This window comes from Bolinopsis microptera, chromosome 1 (genome assembly GCF_026151205.1).
Source record: "Bolinopsis microptera isolate Bmic1 chromosome 1, MBARI_Bmic_1.0, whole genome shotgun sequence".
NCBI classification, from domain to species: domain Eukaryota; kingdom Metazoa; phylum Ctenophora; class Tentaculata; order Lobata; family Bolinopsidae; genus Bolinopsis; species Bolinopsis microptera.
This window is the reverse complement of record NC_087072.1, coordinates 1,758,643-1,780,352: the sequence shown is the minus strand read 5'-3', so window position 1 is coordinate 1,780,352 and position 21,710 is coordinate 1,758,643. Positions and strand designations below refer to the sequence as shown.

At 41.5% G+C, this 21,710-nt stretch overlaps 1 protein-coding gene across 1 annotated transcript; it reads right to left on the bottom strand.

The window, feature by feature from the left end:
- Positions 1–510: 510 nt before the first annotated feature.
- Positions 511–21,544, bottom strand: LOC134811283 (collagen alpha-1(I) chain-like). Its single transcript, XM_063818063.1, has 24 exons — positions 21,406–21,544; positions 20,800–20,954; positions 20,528–20,680; positions 16,275–16,415; positions 15,402–16,038; positions 14,475–14,681; positions 14,019–14,273; positions 13,627–13,860; positions 12,329–13,165; positions 11,891–12,066; positions 11,509–11,761; positions 11,216–11,377; positions 10,780–10,973; positions 10,324–10,621; positions 9,998–10,098; positions 9,621–9,870; positions 9,229–9,470; positions 8,962–9,144; positions 8,695–8,830; positions 8,587–8,631; positions 8,336–8,502; positions 8,088–8,190; positions 7,523–7,824; positions 511–1,303 (listed from the first exon to the last, which is right to left on the bottom strand). The coding sequence occupies exons 1-24, from the start codon at positions 21,521–21,523 to the stop codon at positions 1,031–1,033; spliced, it is 5,622 nt and encodes a 1,873-aa protein (XP_063674133.1). The 5' UTR covers positions 21,524–21,544; the 3' UTR covers positions 511–1,030.
- Between the last annotated feature and the right edge of the window lie 166 nt (positions 21,545–21,710).

Below are 21,710 nucleotides of genomic sequence, written 5' to 3'. Positions count from 1 at the left end.
GCGCACTTGCAAAACCTTCACTTTGAAAAACCATAAGCTGTTGCCAATAAAGTCAAATCTACATTTGCAAATATCATAAAAAAAGTAAAAAAGTAAAGAATTTCAGCTACAGGAAAGGGGCTTCCTAGATATAGCAGTGAAAAAAACTCAATATCAGTCTTACTTATACTTTACTATATGGGCCATAGCATTTATAATCCAACAGATTCTAAATCTATAATTGTGCAAAAAAGAAAAATTCATCGTTGATAATAATAATCATCAATATCGCCAGCACGCTATGTATACATAGTATAGGGATAGTATAATAGTACATAAGTGGTATACAAAACGAGTCGAGCATTCTTTAATATAAATAAACTCGTCTCAAACGACTCTTAATTAAACGAACTCATTTTGTCTTAAAAGTTAAAACGACTTTCTTTCAAAAACCATCTTAAATGTTTTAGTATAGGTTCTCAGAAAATTTGAGAATACCTGGCTGAAGAAAACAAAAATATCACTTAGTCGTAAGCTCAGAATATACGAAGCTCAAGTCCTAGTCGTGCCCATCATCAATTCATCATGTATAATTGCAACTCCTGGGCTGCCCCTACCAAATTCCAGACTGACGTAAATCTTAAAGGTAGGCTTGTTGGTAAACCTAGTCTAAATTTACTTGACATGATAAGAAATTACCTAAAACGAAAGAAAATTTTAAATTCTCTACGTCCAATTTCAGATTTTGAAGATTTGAGAGCCATTGCTCTTAATAGAGTTACATGGAAGATTGGAAGTTTTTTGAGAAAATTTAGTTTTATCTTTTGAATTTGGACCTTTTTATGTTTTGAGACAGCTACCAATAATGTTCTTAGGATTGCTGTTTTCAGATATTTTGAACTTTGATATGGATTACAATAAATAATAAAATCAAAACAGTTAACAGCTCCTGGTAGTCTTGTTATCAGTTATGATTCAAAACAACTCGTCCTCTAAATCAAACACTCAAATGTTCATAAACATGGTGTGTAACCACTACTACTCTTAAGCATTAAGTGTTCCTTCCACAGACAGTGCACCGACTGATTCCCTTCTCCATCACCTCATCCTTACCCTTGTAAATATTCCCCAGAGCTTTGTAATAACCTGGCCGGACAGCCACTGTGCTGTTGTTGTCTATAGCCAGCCAGTAGTCAATGTGGGTGATGGAGTAGTAACAATATCCGGCACCCAGGCACTCCAGGAAGGTAGGGTTGTGGAAGAACTCTAGACAGGAGCCCGAGGAGGAGAGTGATGTCCCGCCCCCGGAGCTAGAGGTTGAGATCTGAGGGTGGGTACGTGGATTAAAGCAGGGAAATTATTTGGAATATTTGTTTACTATACTTAATGTTATTTAATCAATATCATTCAAGGTTACAGAACTTACAATTCCAACGAATTTGTAGATTATTAATAGAGTTAATTTGACGGAAATTTTGCAAGAATTCAAAATGTGGCTACACTTTGTCTTTGACATAATAAATAGATTCCAATGACACTTTACTGGGCGGCGCTCAGCCTGCCTTTCCGCTATATCTTGATCGCAAAAGCGTGAGGTCCCCAGGTTATAACAGTTAGACTTAGAGTTCATGAATTACATGATATCAGTATTGATAATAAGAAGCGAAAATGCGATTAGGACCACTTAGACTACGTTAAATCTGTCTCTATCTGCAACGGCTTCAATAATAAGTGCAATTACTTTGGGATCTCAGGGCTCAGGCTTTGCCTTTTATGTTCATAAACACGAAAGATATGCCGTAGAAAGCAGCCCCCTACAGAGCGTTAGATTAACCCTAAAATTCAAGAAAAAACAAGTATCACGAGATCAAGTCGCTGTGATGTCCTGGAACATCCAGGACAGCACAGGAGACGGGTCTAACAAATTTGAAAATAGCGAATTTTTGTCAATCCTCAAACAAGCTAACATTCTTTGTCTTCAAGAAACAAAGAAGCAAGTTAAGATTGAAGGATACCTCTCTTTTAATAGCAACCGCAAAAATTCACGCTCAGGAGGGGTCTGCATTCTTGCTGAAAATGACCTAAGAAAAGGTGTCTCTAGTGTGCTTTGTAATGAATCTGATGACATTATGTTGTTAAACTGGACAAGAACTTTTTTAAACTTGATTTTGACCTATTTTTGGTATGTTATTATATTAGCCCTGCATACTCGTCCTATGTCAAGAAGAATCCAGATTATACTGCTAATACCTTCTCTGCTCTTGACTCTATCTGTATCAGACTACGTCAAAAGGGAGAAGTTATTATGTGTGGCGATGCAAATGCAAGAACTGGAAAACTCCCAGACTATATCCTTTCCTGTAATGCACCTGCCATCCATGACATCTATAACGACATTGGACTCGAGCACGACATAGAAGAACCAAGAAACAATTCTGACCTTACAATATCTGAACCCCACTGCCAACACTTCCTTGACATGGTTATCAATAACCAACTCAAAATTCTTAATGGTCGTACCCTTGGGGACACCACTGGAAAAATGACCTGTCACAAATACAATGGAAGCAGTGTGGTTGACTATTTTGTAATCACCTCATGGGCAAGAGATCATGTAAACTCTCTCCAAGTAAAAGAGTTTACATCATACTCTGATCATTGTCCATTAGTCTTGAAACTCACTACATTTGAACCATTTGTCGCAAACTTCCAGCTCCCAGACTTTTCTAACTTTCCTTGTGGCTATAAGTGGGACAGCAACACCTCCCATTCACTATTTAAAAAAGCCCTTACCTCACCCGAAATTATCAACAATCTGGAAAGCATTGTGACAAATGAATTTAGCAGTACTCTGGAGGGCAATCACGAACTGAACGATGCAGTCATAAAATGTCTCCACAGTGCTGCTGATATAGCCTTAAAAGTGAAAAAGCCTCCCAAAAATTCTGCCCGTAAAAAATGGTTTGACCCACAAGTCAACTCCTCGCGGCGGAACCTTAATAGGCTAGCAAATCGGCTTGGTAGTAAGCACTGTAACAGTATCCTCAGACTAGAATATTTTAAGCAACGCAACAAGCATAGCAATTTTGTAAACAGTAAGAAAGTAGCTTTTCTTAAGAAGTTAAATGAAGCTATAGAAGAAGGTCACATACTCGACTGGAAAAAATTTAAACGGCTTAAACAAGAACATGACACTAGCCCCTTACTCGACAAATTTGATTTAGCTAGCTTCCATGACTTCTTTGCATCCCTTTATAAAAAACCAGACCAGGAGCCAGATCTCACTCACCACAATCACAAACATTACCCTGAACCACCAGATCTGGATATCCTAAATAAGCTCATGTCAGAATCTGAAGTGACCTCTGCCATCAAAAATCTCAAAAAAGGTAAAAGTTGCTCAAACGACTTGATATCCAACGAGATGCTTCAGAGCGTAATTCCGCTTTGTCTCAAAGCCATCCTGAAAAACTTCAACCACTCACTGGTCTCCGGTTACTATCCATGGCACACCAGCATCATTACTCCTATTTACAAGTCTGGCAACCCTTTCAGCCCGGACAACTACAGAGCAATAGCTGTTGGTAGCTGTATGGGTAAACTGTTTTCTAGCATCTTACTTGAGCGTCTCCTGCACTTCAAAAAGCTCTACTGCCCTGACCCAAAAGAACAACTAGGGTTCTCGAAGGGTGCTCAAACAAATGACCACGTTTTTACCCTTAAGACAGTCATTGACAAATATACCAAGGTTAAGAAAGCTCGTCTCTATGCATGCTTTGTTGATCTAAGAAAGGCCTTTGATACTGTATGTAGGGACCTCCTTCTGCACAAAATCACATGCCTTGGAATAACTGGAAACTTCTTCAATTGTTTGTTTGTTTGTTTTTGTTTGTTTGGGGACTGGTTTGTAAGCCAGCCAATGTTTACGAATATAATATTAATAACTTTATTACATAATCATAAATATATATCATAAATAGATCAAATTTGAAACACAAATTTGCACGCAGTTAATAAATTTATTAAAAAAAAAGAAAATGAAAAAAAATGTTTATTGCTAAAACAAAATATGGAGCACTCTGTGCTTCCAACAGCCCTTCAGACTCGCGCTAAGTTTGTTAGGGACTGATTTAGGATATCGTAGATATTGCTATGCCATGCCATTAGTTTGGATATGTAGTGTTTGTGATTGTTGAAATCAATTAATTACGGTTTGTGCTGATAGGAAAATAGTGATAGTGGGGAATGTGGCAGTGTAAATATGGACCCGGAATTTAGGATGTGTGGCTTATCCATTAATATTAGTTGCCGCTAGTCTGTGATCAGTTTGTTCTGGTTTTTTTGTGTGCAAATATATATTCATAGTTTATTTTTGTAATATCATATAATATATAGTACTTAATAATAACCATATGACTAATAACTGATTTACTAATTAACTAATTAACTAATTCACTAAACTGATATAATGACCGTTGTGTCCAGTAACTTTCAGACACGTTGTGACCTTCTTAGACCTGGAATATTATGTAATAAGAAACTGGGCCACGTGTCATCGTCATTTTCACTCTGCAGGTTCAAGAGCATGCGTTTTGTAGCCGATTTAAAAAGGTTTATGGAAAAAAGTGTGGGTAGGGTGCTTACATTTGCATTTACAGCATAAATTGAGAGTAAAGGTCCTTTGAAGAACATCGAAGATCTGAAATGTGTGGTGTTGTACTCGGCTAACCAGGATGCTGCAGTCACGTGATCTGAGTTTGCAGTGGGTGCATTTTCTGGGATAGTCATACAGATTTGTTGAGGGACTGAGCTGCGGAAATGTTTGATTCGGTGCATGAGAATTAGTGTGTTTTTTACAATAACACTGTGCACCGTGAGTATACCATTGTTATTGAAAAATTGTTTTGTGTGTTCTGGCAGTCGACCGTCTTTGTAAAAGTAATTAATGTGACCTGGCATTACTGCCCTGATACCCTGTTTTTGTCGTGAGAAGAGTGATTCAATGTGATTTTTTGCTGCAAACCCCCATACAATTGAACAGAAGTTTAAATACGATTGAACAAAACTTTGATATATCTGTAGCCTTATTTGAATCGATAGGTGACGTTTTATTTTATACATAATTCCTACATACCGCATCATTTTTGATCTAACAGCTGCTATATGCTTAGACCATGTTAGTTTATCATCCATTATAACGCCAAGGAACCGTGCTTCCCTTTTACGTTCTAATTGTGTGTCTGCAATATGAATATTTGGAGTATTATCAGTATTTCTAACACCGAAAAGCATATAGCAGGTCTTTTTTAGATTAAGTGCAAGTCCATTACAGTCAACCCAGCGTACAAACTCGTGGGAGAATTGGTTGAATTTTTGTATAACATCGTTTGCATTTTTGCCTTTTATTATGATGTTCGCATCATCAGCGTAGAGTATAAACTTTATCATACTGTTGATATTTGGCATATCATTGATGTAGATTAGGAATAACAAAGGTCCCATAATACTGCCCTGTGGAACTCCGTATGTAATAGGTTTAAGAGCTGATTTAATACCATTCAAACATACATATTGCTGACGTGTGCTCAGGTAGGATTTAAACCATTGCAAAGCTTGCCCACGGATTCCATAGTGCTGGAGTTTGTCAATCAATACATCATGAGACAAAACGTCAAAAGCTTTACTAAAGTCGACTAGGAGTAATAGAGCAACTTCCTTTTTGGCAAGGGAATTCAGAATCGTGTGTTGAGCATCCAAAAGAGCATGCTCACAGGATCGGCCTGGCCGGAAGCCATATTGCCCTTCAAAGAGCGAGCCTTTCTTGTCAAGGAAGTCCATTACTCTATTATGCATAAGTTTTTCATACAATTTGGAAAAGGTGCACAGCAAAGATATGGGTCGATAGTTAGTGGCGTCGGATTTGCTGCCTCCTTTGTGAATTGGTATAACTTTAGCTATTTTGAGAGATGATGGGAAGATACCTTGACTAAATGATGTGTTAATGATTATGGACAAGACTTTACAGAAACAATCCTATGAAACATTCATTTTGGGAGGCCAGCCCATCCAACACATCGAAAAATACTGCTATCTTGGCATTATATTCCACAGAAATGGATCTTTTACAGCAGCAAATACTGAACTGAGGGCCAAGGCTCTCCGTGCTCTCTATGGCCTCAAAGGCAATATCGTCAAAGATGCCCTCTCTCACCGTTCTCTAAACATTCTATTTGACTCTCTAATAAAACCGATACTACTCTATGGCTGCCAAATCTTATGTCCTCACTCAAAAACCATGAGATACCTCTCCAAAACAGATAGCAAAGCCAACCCCCAGCATACTCTCAGGTACATCTCACAAGACCACTATGAAAGATTCCACCTTAAGTTTATCAAGTGGTCCTTGTCTGTCCATTCAAAAGCATCAAATATAGGCTGCTGGGGCGAAAGTGGGCGCCACCCCCTCTTCTTTGAAGCCTGCAAACTGGCAATAGATTTCTATACTCGCCTTGAAAGCACTGAAAATGAACTTCTCTCCGCTGCATTTCACGAGCAGATTATGCTGGGCCTTCCTTGGTACACCAACATCTCTAATCTTCTCACCAAATATAACTTCCCCCACTCATCCTCTTCAAAATCCAAGCTCTCTACCCAAATCAGTCACAACATGAGGGAAGAATTTGTGGATACCTGGAAATCTGCCAAGGCATCCTCACCTAAATTAGAATTTTACAATCAAATTAAACATGATTTTGAACCAGAAACATACTTAGGAGTGGTTAAGATCCCCGATGCTCGGAAAAGCTTAACAAGGTTTCGTATTAGCTGCCACAATCTTTACATTGAGAGGGGCCGTTACGAAACCCCCCTAGTACCAAGAGAACATCGATGGTGCACTTTTTGCTTTTTCAGCAAGGGGCTTAAGCCTATTGAGGACGAAATTCATGTTCTAACTGACTGTTTACTCTACTCCTCAGTTAGAGAAAAATTTAACTTCCATCCCAAAAATATTACTGACCTAGCCGGTTTGCTATCCGATAAAACACTAGACCCTACAAAATTTACTGCCACAGCAAGAGCAATCCATTCAATTCTCTCTGTGAACGAAAATTTTACAGCCTACTATAAGAGCCCAGATTTCCACTCAAATACTGGCCAATGCATAATGCTATAGGACCTCAAAAATAGTATTATATTAAACATTTCTATTTTATCCCTACACATCTGTAAATAACTAGAATTGTGTAACCTTAAATTATTTCAGAATTATAACTATTGTGAATTCAATAAAATAATTATCACTTTTGTATCCTTGTATCCTTGTATCCTTGTATCCTATGGCGAAATGACAGACTGTCACTGAGTGCCGCCCGGCGCCCAGTAATATTAATAAGTGTAATACTAATAGATTTGTAGTGTTTTAATATACCGATGGCGATATATTATCAGTATATTTTAAAATCAGAGCTTGTAAATTCAAATGTGAATTTTATTACCCAGTGAACCATTACCACTTGAAAAGAGAAAAATAATGAAAACTAACCATGAGATGCGAATATCCAGTCCACAGAGCTGAAAAGTGTTTAGGACAATCCGGAGCAGTGTCCTTGAAAGAGTGCCTGGTGAGAGTGAACCTCTGTCCGAGGCACACACGACATCTCCCAATATGGTTCTTAATGTCCTCAATATCTGTCATGCGAGGCTGGGAAAAGTGACCGTCAGGGTCTACAGACAGCCAGTAGGATTTGTCAGCAGGACTCTTGGAACCGTACAAGCACTCGTCTTCCCCGCAGTCGGAGTAGATCTGTAGGAATGGCAGGATTTGGAAGTCTTCTAAACACGTCCCTGTGGAGTTGTTTTTTTGTTTTTTAAAGAGGCTGGACCTAGGATAGCATGAGAATGCTTTGCCTGCCTCTAGAGTATGGCAACCCTGAAGAAGGTTGCCGGGGTTATCTATGTGGAGATGATGAATTGATGAAGTGATGATGAAGTGAAATGAAGGAGAATGAGTAGACGCTATTATGTAGCATCGATATATCTCGCAGTTTAATTAATTAATTTATTTATTAATTGGCAACTTATCACAAAAGCTACAGCTTCAGACCTACCGCTCTCTCCGATATCTTCAGCTAAAGCCTTGCCATTCCCTTCAAACATCACAAGAGAGTATCCAATCCAAAGAGATTTGTAACCACTAGGACATTCAGGGACCTAGAAGTAAATTTACGGTATTCCTCAATCAGAATTGGAGAAAAAATGACTGAGCCAAGAAGTTTGGGTCAAATATGAGTCAAGTATTGGAAATAGGATACGGAGTAGGAGAAACTCGATTTTCCGAGACATTAGAATTTCTTACAGTAACAGAATGAGAATGTCTGACGATGGGGTGGTTGTATTCGTACTCATGAGGCTTGCAGGTCCCCTGCTTTCCCCTTGCTCCTTTAGATCCTTTAACTCCTCCTCGTCCCTTCCGTCCCGGGATACCGGTTAGACCCCTTTTTCGACTGTGCATACCTTTCGTACCTTTATTTGATCATGTTAAAAGCGAACTGTGTCTGAGATTACATAATTTCAACAGATAACCCTAAATCTTTCAACTTTATTTACCTCTGCGTCCTTTGTTGCCAGTATTACCAGGACTTCCTGAGGATCCTTTAGCTCCAGTGAGGCCCCAAGCTCCATCCCTCCCAGGTAACCCATCAGCTCCAGTGAGACCCGTAGCTCCATCCCTCCCAGGTATTGGTAACCCATCAGCTCCACCATCAGTCACATCAGCACCAGATGAACCATTACTCCCAGGGTGACCGGGTGAACCTGGTGCACCTTTTATTCCATGTGGTCCAGCATGTCCCTGTAATATACGGGTTAAAATTAGATATCAGTATCTGCTCTGGTTACTGATCTCCAGGACAATAATAACACGGTAGAGGATCTCAGAGCTGTAGCAGAAAGAATAATTAAATATTTTCAGTTTTCACTAACTTCCTCTCCAGGCGACCCTTTCTCTGCGAGTCTGGTATAGTTCAAAACTTCGCTAATAAGGTTAACCCAGACAATAAACTCTTTTGTCTGTTCACCACTCTCGGGGTCAACGACAACAAGAATATTCCCATCTTCACCGAACTCTCCAGAACCACCTTTCGACCCTTCATGTCCGGGTGTTCCCTACGAATATGTAATTAATTATATTTATTTGGCTGTATAACTCCTTGAATAGTACTCAGGATATTACCAAGGATTTCAACTTACGGGGTCTCCTTTTTCTCCATCCACTCCAGGTCCACCTTTTGCTCCCTGATCCCCCGGTATACCTTGATCTCCTTGTTTTCCAACAACTCCTGATAATCCTTTAAACCCCTTGGTTCCAGTTGATCCGAGGTCTCCTTGTGCTCCAGTGTTCCCTTGGTCTCCAGGAGCTCCCTTCTCACCTCCTCCTCCACGGTCTCCTTTTTTTCCTTTTACTCCGTCTTTCCCATCAGCACCGGGATAACCTGAAATAAATTGCACGTAATACCATTACCAATATGTTGCAAGTCCTTTTTACGAGGAAGCTAACAACTTAAGGTGCATATATTGAGGCCAGCGCTCGAATTGTGCAGGTAGTTTCACGATATCCCCAGTATAACATAAGCAGCAGTTACCTGGTGTTCCAATTCCAGAAGGTCCTTTCTCTCCAGCATGTCCATTATCCCCGGGCTCACCAGGTTTTCCAGCTGATCCATAGTCTCCGTGATGCCCTAACTTCCCCGTCTTTCCGGCTGCACCTTCCATCCCTGGATCTCCTTTTGCTCCTTTATATCCAGGATCCCCAACAGGACGTTTGTCTCCTGTGGCGCCTATTGCTCCTTGATCTCCTTTGAATCCCTTTTTGCCATCAATACCTTGTTCACCCTGATGAAAGATACAGGCCAATTATTGGAGAAGCTTGCTATATGAACGGAATTGACGATGAACGGAATTTAGGATGACTTTTATTTAGAATACCATAATTAACGTTAAAACAGTTCAATAAACTGACCGGTTCCCCATTACAGGCTGTTTCTCCGGCAGGAATACCTGGTTCACCGTCAACGCCGTTTTGACCGTTTTCCCCTTGATATCCCTGACTGCCCTGCTCACCTGAAACAAGGACAATTTAACTCAAAATATGCAAATTTGTAAGGACACATCTTCGAGAAATCCTTTCATATGCAATAAGAGTTAAATGAAAGTTAGGTAAAATTGGGAATTGAAAAATAGGAATACTGTATAGGAATAGAATTGAGGAAGAGAAATAGGAAAAACTCAGATCCTAAAACTAAACAAAAAATTTGAAATCATTAATGATCAAATTTCAAAACTAACCAGGGATTCCAATTGAACCTAGCACTCCTTTAGTACCATGTCCACCCTTTTTACCATTTCCACCTCCTTCTCCTTGATCACCCACCTCACCCTTAGCACCATCATTTCCACCATTACCAGGTTCTCCTTTAGATCCCTCTCCTCCTCGCTCTCCCTCCTCACCTACATCTCCCTTCACCCCGTCCTTTCCCTCCTTCCCCACCTCTCCTTGGGCTCCTGCTGCTCCTTTAGGTCCGGAGTCTCCTGTTATTCCCAAAAACCCTTCTGTCCCTACTTCTCCCTTAGCTCCAGCTTCTCCCTGAGTTATTGACATCATCTATCTGATCATGAGAACATTGTTTAACATACAACCCTTCCAATGATTTAGGAAACACAAACAGAACTCCCTACCACTTCCGCATGGCACTAACACCATATGGCAGATTTATTGGATAAATTTATTAAATTAATCCCTACCTGTTTACCCTCGACTCCTGGTGCTCCTTTGTTACCTTGAGATGGGAGACCGGCCACACCTCCATCACCTGTTTCTCCTTGCTCGCCAGTATCACCCTGGTTACCATCCTCACCCTTAGATCCCGTAAATCCAGCTGCTCCTCGCACTCCGTCATTGCCCTTTTCTCCAGGCGGACCTTCGTTTCCTTGTTTACCTATCGTTATTCATAAAGTTGGTTTCTGTTTCCAGACTCATTATATTTTTGGTCCAGAGACCTAATACCAATACAATTAAATATTAGAAAAGTGTTGACTCCAACACCTTTATCTAAGAACACTATAACTGAATTATGACATAATGTAAGGATTGCTAATTCTTCAGAGTTCAAAGTTGAGTGATCAACACTAATGATACAGGAGCAACTACAGGATACGTGAACGAAACATTAAATCTCACCCTTTCTCCCAATATGTCCATGTGAACCAGGGTTTCCTTGCTCTCCGATGGAGCCTTTATTTCCGTTTGCTCCTCGATATCCGTGAATCCCATGAGGTCCTTGAGGACCTTCACGTCCTGGATCCCCTGTAACATCCTTTACTCCGTTAGTTCCATCTCTTCCTGAGACGGCAGCACTTTTAATAGTTTGATATCTCTTCTCGCACTTCAACGTTACGCAAAGTGCCAGACAGGAAAGTATTTTCATTCGAAATATGCACATTTTTTGTATTTGGTTACAAAATATAACTCACCATGGTGTCCTTGTGTACCCTGGAATCCCAGCCGGCCCTTGTTACCCTCAGGACCTTTCTCACCCGGTAATCCCTGAGATCCAGGATTTCCATTGAATCCAGGATCTCCTTTTGTCCCCGTGTCACCAGGAGCACCATGTAATCCCCGAGCACCACGTAGTCCTTTGTCTCCAATATCTCCGGGAATGCCCTTTTCTCCGTCGTCTCCTCTATGCCCAGGATAACCGGGGTCGCCCTTGTCTCCTTGCTCTCCCTAAACATGGTAACAAGAAATGTATAACTTAGTGTCATGATTACCACGTTCAGTCACTAACTTTAAGGTAACAATTTATCAAATTTTCAGCAATTTCAATCAATCATAGAAGCAATGACAAATATTTACAGTATTTCCATTTGCTCCTATTATGCTCTCTCCAGGATATCCTTTCAATCCTTGGTTTCCTTGAGACCCCTGCGATCCCTCAGGTCCTGGGGGCCCTACTTCACCTTGGGCTCCTTGTCCTCCTAGCACTCCATTTATACCGTTTATTCCGGATTTTCCAGGTACTCCCGGGTAACCTGACAAAATTAATAATCAGTGGCACTACAGACGTGTTTCAAAAGTCTTGCAAGGATGTACTTTTTGAACCTTTTGTCGCATTTGTACATATGTATAGATATTAGATAGAAGTATAATATTTAAACAGTGTTATTGAGCATAAGGTATGCTATGATATAGGTATATATATCATCATGTATTTATCCGGCCATGGAACATATAATGTAAGTGTTTAGGTTTTACCAATCCACTACAAATCCGATCCCAACAAAGGTTGCTTACCCTCTTGTCCAAAATCTCCAGGAAATCCAAAATTTCCTCGCCGGCCAATTTCTCCAGGGTCTCCACTTATCCCAGGCTCCCCGATTTCTCCATCGTATCCTTGATCTCCAATAGAACCTTTAAAACCCAGTTCTCCTGGTTTGCCGTCTTGCCCAGAAGTCCCGTTTTTACCTCGAAAACCCTTATCTCCATTCCTGCCATCCTGCCCGGAGTTCCCTTGTTCTCCCTTATCGCCTAGAGTACCTTTGTCTCCTTGCTCTCCCTGTTCTCCTTGTTCCCCAGTGACTCCTTGAGACCCCTTTGCACCTTCACTTCCAGGTAAACCACTAGCACCAGATTCTCCGGGAATTCCCTGTGGTCCCTGAGCTCCTCGGATACCCTGGTCTCCCTTCTCACCAGTCTCACCAGTTTCACCATCTGCTCCATCATAACCGCTCTGACCGTTGACACCTGGATAACCAGCATCTCCCTTAGGTCCCTCATCACCAGTTTCTCCCTGATTTCCTGGTCCTCCCTTAGCTCCCTGTACTCCTTTGTTACCGCCTCCTCCTGACTCACCAGAATCACCCTCAGGCCCTGGCTCACCACTAATTCCATGGACACCTTTGTTTCCAGCTAGACCAGGGCTACCAATGTTTCCTTTTAAACCCGTCTGTCCTTTGGGTCCAGTGGAACCGTCTTCACCAGATTCTCCATTGGCTCTAGGGATACCCTTGAATCCTTTTGGACCATCATTTCCGTCAATTCCACTTTTACCCTTTGCTCCATCTTTACCACTTACTCCCTTTTCTCCAAACACTCCCTGGTTTCCAATCGTGCCAGTATTTCCTGGATCACCTGACAAGAATATAACATAAAACTTGCACCGTGCACTTATATTCTAAAAGAGCAAACAAAGTTTAATTTCAACTGGAGAAAATTGCTATCCTGAAATCGACGTATTACAAGCGGCTGTTCTCATCTGAAACTATGCTTGGTGTAGCTCGTTGGGATAGTATAGGAATTTTAGTTCCTATAGTTGGGAATGAGATAGTTGTCTGTTCACAGATCGCCCTCTAAACTTACAAGGAAATATTTCCTGTAGATCCTTGTTATATAAGCAACATTTGACTGAGCATAGTGTGGAGTGAGCTATGTGCCCATCCTTGGAGAACCCGGTGGATGTCCTTGCTGTACGGCAGTGTTAAACAAGGAACTGAAACCGAGGGGTTCCGTTCAGGCCCTTCACACTTTGTTTCTGTCTAGTTCTAATGTACCGTCACAATAGTGACTTTAAATATATAATGCCCATTACTCACCTTCTGAACCAGGTTCTCCCTTATGACCCTTATCTCCAGAAGGTCCCTGATGTCCCTTATCTCCACTAGCACCAGGAGTGCCGCGCTTGCCTGGTGCAGCAACATCTCCAGGTTCACCAACATCTCCACCTTCTCCTTTCTTTCCCATGACTCCAGGGTGACCGTCTTTGCCGTTAGCTCCAACACGGCCATTTTCTCCAGATCCTCCAAGAGCTCCTGTGGCACCTTCTTTGCCTGAATGGAAAAGGTATTCGTGATGTTTCATTTGGACAAGTAATGAGATATCAAAATAAAACACAAAATTTAGATTTCCTCTCGTACAATTTGAATAAATTTTAACAGTCATAAAGTTTATCTGGAATTATTGGTTCGTAATATAATATCTAATAAACCTTTTTGTCCTTCGTCGCCAGCTCCTCCTTTTACCCCTGGCACTCCTTTTAATCCCGGTACTCCAGCTAATCCCCACAAGCCTTTTTTTCCTTTAATGGAAACACCACCAAGTCCACGAGAACCCTGGTCTCGTTGCTCCCCCTTGTCTCCTCGATCTCCCTGTTTCCCGTTTATACCTTGTACATTATCCCCAGGAATACCTGCTTCTCCTTTTGCTCCATCCCCTCCGTGAGTGCCATCAGCTCCGGTGTTACCTAAAGAGAATGTTAGGTTTGACAATGAGAAGTATAGCACAATGAGATTCCCCTCACAAAGTACAATAGTAGTAGCAAGTAGTAAGTAGCAAGTATAACGTGCATCGTTATAACGCAGTTATTTTGGCAGATTGTTTCCACCCTCGATGCACGTTATAGCGAGTTTTACAATAAATACTGTACTTGAGTGGAAATTATTACCTGGAGCTCCTTGAGGTCCCTCGTAACCCTGCTTTCCTTCGACTCCCTTTTCTCCATCTTGACCAGATACTCCCTCTTCTCCTCGTACTCCTTTCGCCCCCTGTGCTCCAAGTTCTCCAGGAGTACCCTTGTCTCCGCTATTTCCAGCCGGTCCTGTTGTTCCTTTTCGTCCGGTCTCTCCTAATGCTCCGGTATCTCCTTGTTCACCTGTTGATGGTTACGAATGAAATCAAATTTCCTGAAAGAATTACAATTGACTGTGCATCATTTACGTGAACGATATATTTGTCGGAAAATATATTGAATTCGTATTATCTCTCTATATTTTTCAGTCGACAAGAAATTATAGTAATGTTTTTGAGTCTTTTCCGTTATATCCATTATTCCTTGTTTAAAAGTTTGCAACTTTCATTGAATAAACAAATGTTGATTAGCGATAAACCATAACAAAATGAATCTTTAGACCGTTAACTTTAAGTACACAACTTTAAAAATTAATACTGTGCCCGTTGGGATTTTTTAATTATCCGACGTGCTAAATCACTCTACAGTCAATATTGATCGCTATTATAATGTAAAACATACTGCTATACTGTAAGAATAATGCTTTAATTTTATAGTACCATGACTATAAGCTGTAGAGATGACAATACGGACTGTTGATGCACCAAGAAAATTAATTTACACTTTGGGGTGACTGCGAAAGATGAGACCGTTTATATTGTGAAATTTATCGGTGTAGACAACTGATCTCCAACAGGGTAGACGTGGCTAAATTTCAATAAAATATAACCAATAACTAAATTGCTTGCCCTCATATCAATCAATATTCTAATTGAATAGTTTTATAAAACTGTTTGATTAAAATAAGGAGGGTGACTTTCAAAAATATCTAAAAATATGATTCACTTTCAAGTTGGATTTAACCTTTATTGCCGGGGACTCCAGATAGACCTTTAGATCCTTCGATTGTGTCGATTCTGGTCTCACCAGGATCTCCTCTGTGTCCTGCAATGCCTGAAACACCCGGTCTGCCATCTTTAGCACCTTCACCATTTTCACCGACAAATCCCTTTACTCCAGCAGCGCCACTAGCACCAGTTTGTCCAGTCTCCCCTTTTGGTCCTTGGTCTCCACTTTTCCCAGAATCACCCTCATAACCCTTAATTCCTTGAGATCCTTCGATTCCTTCATCTCCTTTATCCCCTTTTGCTCCAACCTCCCCTGGGTCGCCTTCAATACCATCAAATCCAGATGAACCATGCAGACCAGTGTGCCCTACTTTCCCAGAATTTCCTGATTTTCCAGGCGCTCCTTCAAGACCAGGAACCCCTGCTCCGTCCTGTCCCTTCTCTCCCTGATAACCTCGCGCACCTTTATCTCCTCTAACTCCGGGTATCCCAGGTATCCCGGCTACTCCAGGATCACCAGTTCCGCCCTGATCACCTTGATCCCCGCGTGGTCCTCGAACTCCATGTCCTCCCTCAGCTCCTTTAACTCCAGCTTTGCCAGGAGACCCAGTGTTTCCAGGACGACCACGGTTTCCAGGGAGCCCAAACAAACCCTGAAAATGAAACAAAATCATTGTAAAGTATAAAGGTTGCAGTACCACATTGTGAAATGAATTCATAAATGGGAAAACAACAATAAAGAAATTTGTTAATGCAAAATACATTTTAAACTATCATATTATCATTTATGGTTTTGACTCAATAAATATAAATTACTCCAAAAAACGGCTGCTTTGAACAATTTATTGAAAATATTTCAATGAATATGGTGGTTTTTAATAACACTAACCCAGACACCACGATCTCCAGGCAGACCATCCTCTCCAGGATCACCAGGGTCTCCTTGGTCTCCTTTAACAACGTCACCAGGCGGGCCTGGACCTCCGGGGGCTCCTCCTGATCCAGGTCTACCATCCACACCGCGTACCCCCTGTTTATTAGTTTTACTGAGTTACTTCATCGGTCTAGGATTTGGGCAACCGCGGAACAAAAACGACGGAATATTTGAATTAATATCTAAATTTGAAACACTGGTTATATATGATACCAGATTCTCTCACAAATTAATGCTGATGCCCCAACTTAGTAATTAATCGCACGATGCGCTGTGATGTATACATAACTCAGGTAATGCATACATAACTCTGTTGATGTATACATAACTCAAATGAAATCCAGGACCGCAGGCTCTAAAAGCTTTTTTGTGCCATTAGATTTCCTTAATCACTAATACAGAACGACTAAAATATTTACTAAGATAACTATGGGAGGCCGATTATCAGGGGTCAGATCATATCATCAATTACATACATGTTACATGGTAAGGTCTCCTCCTAGTCGTTGGAGTGGCCTGCATCACACACATCGCGTTGGCGGCGTAACATATGTCTCCACTGTACTCGGTTGGTAGCCAAAGCTTCTGTTGTGTCGTTGTCGATGTTTTCAACACCTGTAAACTTGGCAGCATCTTCGAGTACGCAGGACTTCCAGTTCTTACGGGGTCTGCCCCTTGACCTCTTTCCATAATTTGGCTTCCAGTTCAACAGAAACCTCGGTAGTCTAGAGTCTGGCATTCTAACTACATGTCCATACCAACGTAGCCTGGCAGCACTGATGAAAGTCTCAACTGACTTGATGCCAGCCCTCCTAAGAACTTCGTCGTTGGTCACATGAAAGAACCATTTAATCCTAAGGATCCTTCTCAAGGAGGTTTGATGGAAAACCTCGAAGCGTTTCATCTGCTTTTTGGTGGTGTTCCAGACTTCAGCTCCATACAACAAGATGGTGAGGACAGCAGCCCTATACCTTACAAGACTTTTTTGTGGCGGACCAATTTGCGACGACCGAAATTTTGGCGGTCCGAAAATATGGCGAAATTGAACAAAAACCGTCACATTTCGGACGTCACAGAAAATAAGGGTATTTTTCATCATTTTGTTTTCTGACACAAAGGAAATTCAAAATTTTCTAAAAATCGGTAAAATCATGTTGAAACAAAATGAAACTTATAAATCGATTTCTTCATCTTCCTCTATACTTAAGGGGTCCGGCTCGACTCTTTCAGTTTCACGCTGTTCTCCAGTGTACTCCCAGGAGTAATATTCTCGGATAAGCGTATTACTTGACATTAAATTCATCATGGAATATTGTGTTTATTTGTCCCACCATTATATCACTAACTTTTCAAGAACAAAATGAATCGATGAAGCCACAATTATTGGAATGAGCTAAAAATAATGCGACGGATTCTATTACGACGACCGAAATTTTGGCGGTCCGAAAATATGGCGAAATTTCGGGAAAACCGTCGCATTTCGTACGTTATGAAAAAGTCTTGTAAGGTAGATCCTGATCTTGGTTGGAGTCTTTATAGTTCTGCTATTCCAAATGTTCCAGAGCTGATGAAAGGCGCCATTAGCCTTCTGGATACGGACATCCAGGTCTCTGTTGATTGTCCCATCCCCACTGATAGTTGCACCCAGGTAGACAAAGTTGCTAACCTGCTCGACGGGTTCACCCTCAACCGACAGCTCAATACAATCATCCTTGATGAAAGGTCGCTGGGAGGCGCACTTGCTTACAGCCATGCATTGGGTCTTCTTTGCATTTATCCTGAGCCCAGCGTAGGAGCTGTAATGAACTAATAGATCAGTTGATTCCTGTAGGCCTTCCCCTGAGTTGTCCATAATAGCCATGTCATCAGCATAGTCGGTGTCCAGAATGACCTTTTCCTCGACCGTCTTCATCTCTTTCTGCAGCACTGCGCCTTGACTGATGATCTTGTTGGTCTCAGCCAGAAATGCAGAAAATTTTAGGCAGAAATTAAAGACAGGAGGTGCTTGAATGTCACCCTGACCTGTGCCTGAGTTAACATCAAACCAGTCTGTCAGTTCCCCATTAACCCTCACGGCACTCATGGTACCCCCAAAAAATGACTGAAAAATTCGGACATATTTTTCAGGCAGCCCATAGTGTCTCATACTGCACCAAATAAAGTCCCTTCTGATAGAATCGAACGCTGCCTTGAAATCCACAAAATTAATGTAAAGAGGAATGTTAAACTCAAGACAGTTATGAATAATAGTTCGGAGAGAATAAATCTGATCAATACATGAGCGGTTCTGTCTAAATCCGCACTGATTCTCCCTGAGGAGACACTCCATACCAGCATGTAACCGCTTAAGAAGAATCATCTGAAAAAGCTTGGATGCTGTAGACCTTAAGGTGATCCCTCTGTTGTTCCCACAGACTGAAGTGTCTCCTTTCTTCCCAATAACAATGATCACACCCTTTAACCAATCTTCAGGAACAGTCTCTTCTTCCCACACTTTCTTGAATAGACACTCTAGTTGATCAACTAGAGCACTCGCACCATACTTCAGTTGCTCGTTAGTTATCCCGTCCACTCCTGGGCTTTTGTTGTTCTTAAGCTTTGTCAGGGAATAACTAATCTCGTCTCTGGTGGGTGGTCCATCCGAACAAGAGAGAGAGTTAAAGTGGGGTTGGGGTGGTACTGTATCAAGGTCGGCAAGGTCGACACTTGATAATGGAGGGTTCAGAAGTTCAGTAAAGTGCTCCTTCCACCTGTCCCTCTGCTGTTGGGGATCCGTGATCTTCCTACCGTCCTTGTCCCGGACACAAGATGCTTGAGGCTTCTTGTTCTTACCAGAGATCTTCTTGATCTTTGCCCATACCTCACGCTGCTGACCTTTGCTCGCTGCTTCCTCAAGATCAGTAGCTACTCTAACTGCCCAGTTATTGTCGTCTAGCTTGCTGCTTTTCTTGACTAACTTATTAAGTTTAGAATACTCTGACCTGTTAGCGTCTGAGTTTGGGTCTTTGCGCTTAAACTGTGCCCGCTGAATCAATAAATCCTTGGTCTTCCGTGACAGGTGTTGCTCCTTTGCCTTCCGGGGTCTTTTGCCTAGTACCTCCAGTGAGACATCAGTGACGGTCTGACTGAGATTACGCCACACATTAAAATCGCCGAGCAGTAACTTGATATCGTGACGAGGTAGCCCATCAAATGTATCTGTGAGTGTCCTATAAAACTTATCTTTCTCACTCTCCTCTGCACCCTCAGTTGGAGCATAGGCCACAACAACAGAGATGTTGATTTGCTTACTATGCAGCCTAGCAGTTAAAACCCGCTCCGATGTGGGAGTGAACGATATCAGGGAGTTTCTGATTCGTTTTGAAAGACTGAGACCGACTCCCTGTCTCTTGATTCCGTCGACTCTACCGGAATGGATGAGTAGACTTCCATTGTCCAGTAGAGTGGTGCCAGATCCAGGCATGTGAGTCTCGGTGATCCCCAAAAGATCCAATCTGTACTGATCAATGTTTTGACTAAGTTGGTAGAGCTGTGTAGATGAGCTGACAAGAGATAGAACGTTCCATGTTCCAAAACGTAAAAACTGTTTGCAATAATTTACTGGATTGGATTTGTTGGAAGCAGGGTCAACATGGATGATCTGTTGACTAATAAATCTGGTCGGATGACGAGTACCCCCTCTTCTCATCAGGCGACTGGGGTCCCGTAGGCTTTGCCCAGCCTCCGTCATGCTGGAACCATCCGTCCTTGAATTGGAAGTAGCACTCCGTCATATCATATCATCAATTAGTGACGTATAATTAGCGATGTGATAACTTATAATACCGCTAATCCGTCAGATATCAAAATCAGTTTGTTTTCTTTTACGAAATTATTACCTTGTTTCATATGTAAAATCCGGATTGGAGTATTGTTTATGAGTCGCATTGTTGTAATGCGTAAAATTATCTTTATCCCGGTTACTGCGACAAGTAAAAATGCTCTTATTAGGGAAAGGAGTTTACTCGACGTTTCAATGTAACTACATCGTATTCATGATGTTCTACATTCATATGTTCTATTCTCAGAGTCTGATCATGTTAATGTTATTGTTAAATGTTAACTGACACTTGCTTGTGCTTGCACAAAGTCGAATTTAAGGAACACTACTCAACTTTATTTATTTTCCTCATTCATACTTTCAACAAATATATACTGACAAAACTTACCTTAAAACCGGGGTGACCAGGTTGGCCAGGTTTGCCAGGTGTTCCATCAGTACCATTGCAGCCGTCTACACCCGGTAATCCATCTCTACCGTCATATCCAACCCTTCCGTGAGGTCCCTGTGGTCCAGAAGCTCCTCCCCTTCCTCTCTCCCCCTGTGGGAGGAACATAAGTAGTAGTACTGGCATACTTTTCAAGTCCTGCATATTTATTAAATTAAGAACGATGATTTCAGTTTGTCAAGTTAAAAGTAAAAAAATAAGCCGGAACTTACTCGGGCTCCCTTTATTCCACTAAGGCCACGTAGACGACCTTTGGTTCCTTTTAGACCAGGTGGTCCGACGTTCCCCCGCAATCCTGGTCTACCAGGAGGGCCAACTGATCCCACGAGACCTGGTGGTCCTTCGAACCCTTGACGGCCTTGCTTTCCTGGGATCGGAGATTAGGATCACGATCCTGGGATCACGATCATTTTTGCAAGGTTGAATTTTGGCTAAGTTAAAATGATGGACGTTTAAAACCGTGATGAGTGCTTTGGTTGTTTTCGTGCCGATCAAAACCTTACCTAGCTTGCTTATTGCTAGTTTATTGCTCGCTCCTCTCACGTTCAGGAAGCTTGAAAAGAGCGCCGCTCACAAGGACTGCCCTGCCAGGTAAATCAAAACCAAGTACAATTACACAATAGCCGATAACATAGTCGATATTTATTATTAATGCTTACATGGAAAATTTGCCATCAATCACGCGATCCTATTCCTTATTCCTACCAATGGAATATGCCTTTATAAATATGTTTTTATAAATATAGATGAATATTTAAAATTCCACACAAAACTCTTAACGAACACATCTTGTCTAAATAGCTTAGTACAATGTTTACCTCTAGAAGCTCTCACAGGTGTAGAGCAGCAGTCTTTGGGGAAAGCTTCGGGGTCAGGCTCAGTTTTAACACACACAACAAAAAGGAGGGTAAGTAGGACCAAACTTCGGGATACCATTCCTCTGCTGAAACTGGGAGCTTAGATATGTGAATTTCATTTGAATTAAAGATGTGTAATTATGATCACGTTACTACGTTAGGTTCTGGTTATACTTATAGGACACAACGCGCAAAGATGTGCAACGTGTTAATTTTAGGCGGCGGCGGTCTGGACGCCAAAATTGGTCGGCGGCGGCAGTCTGACC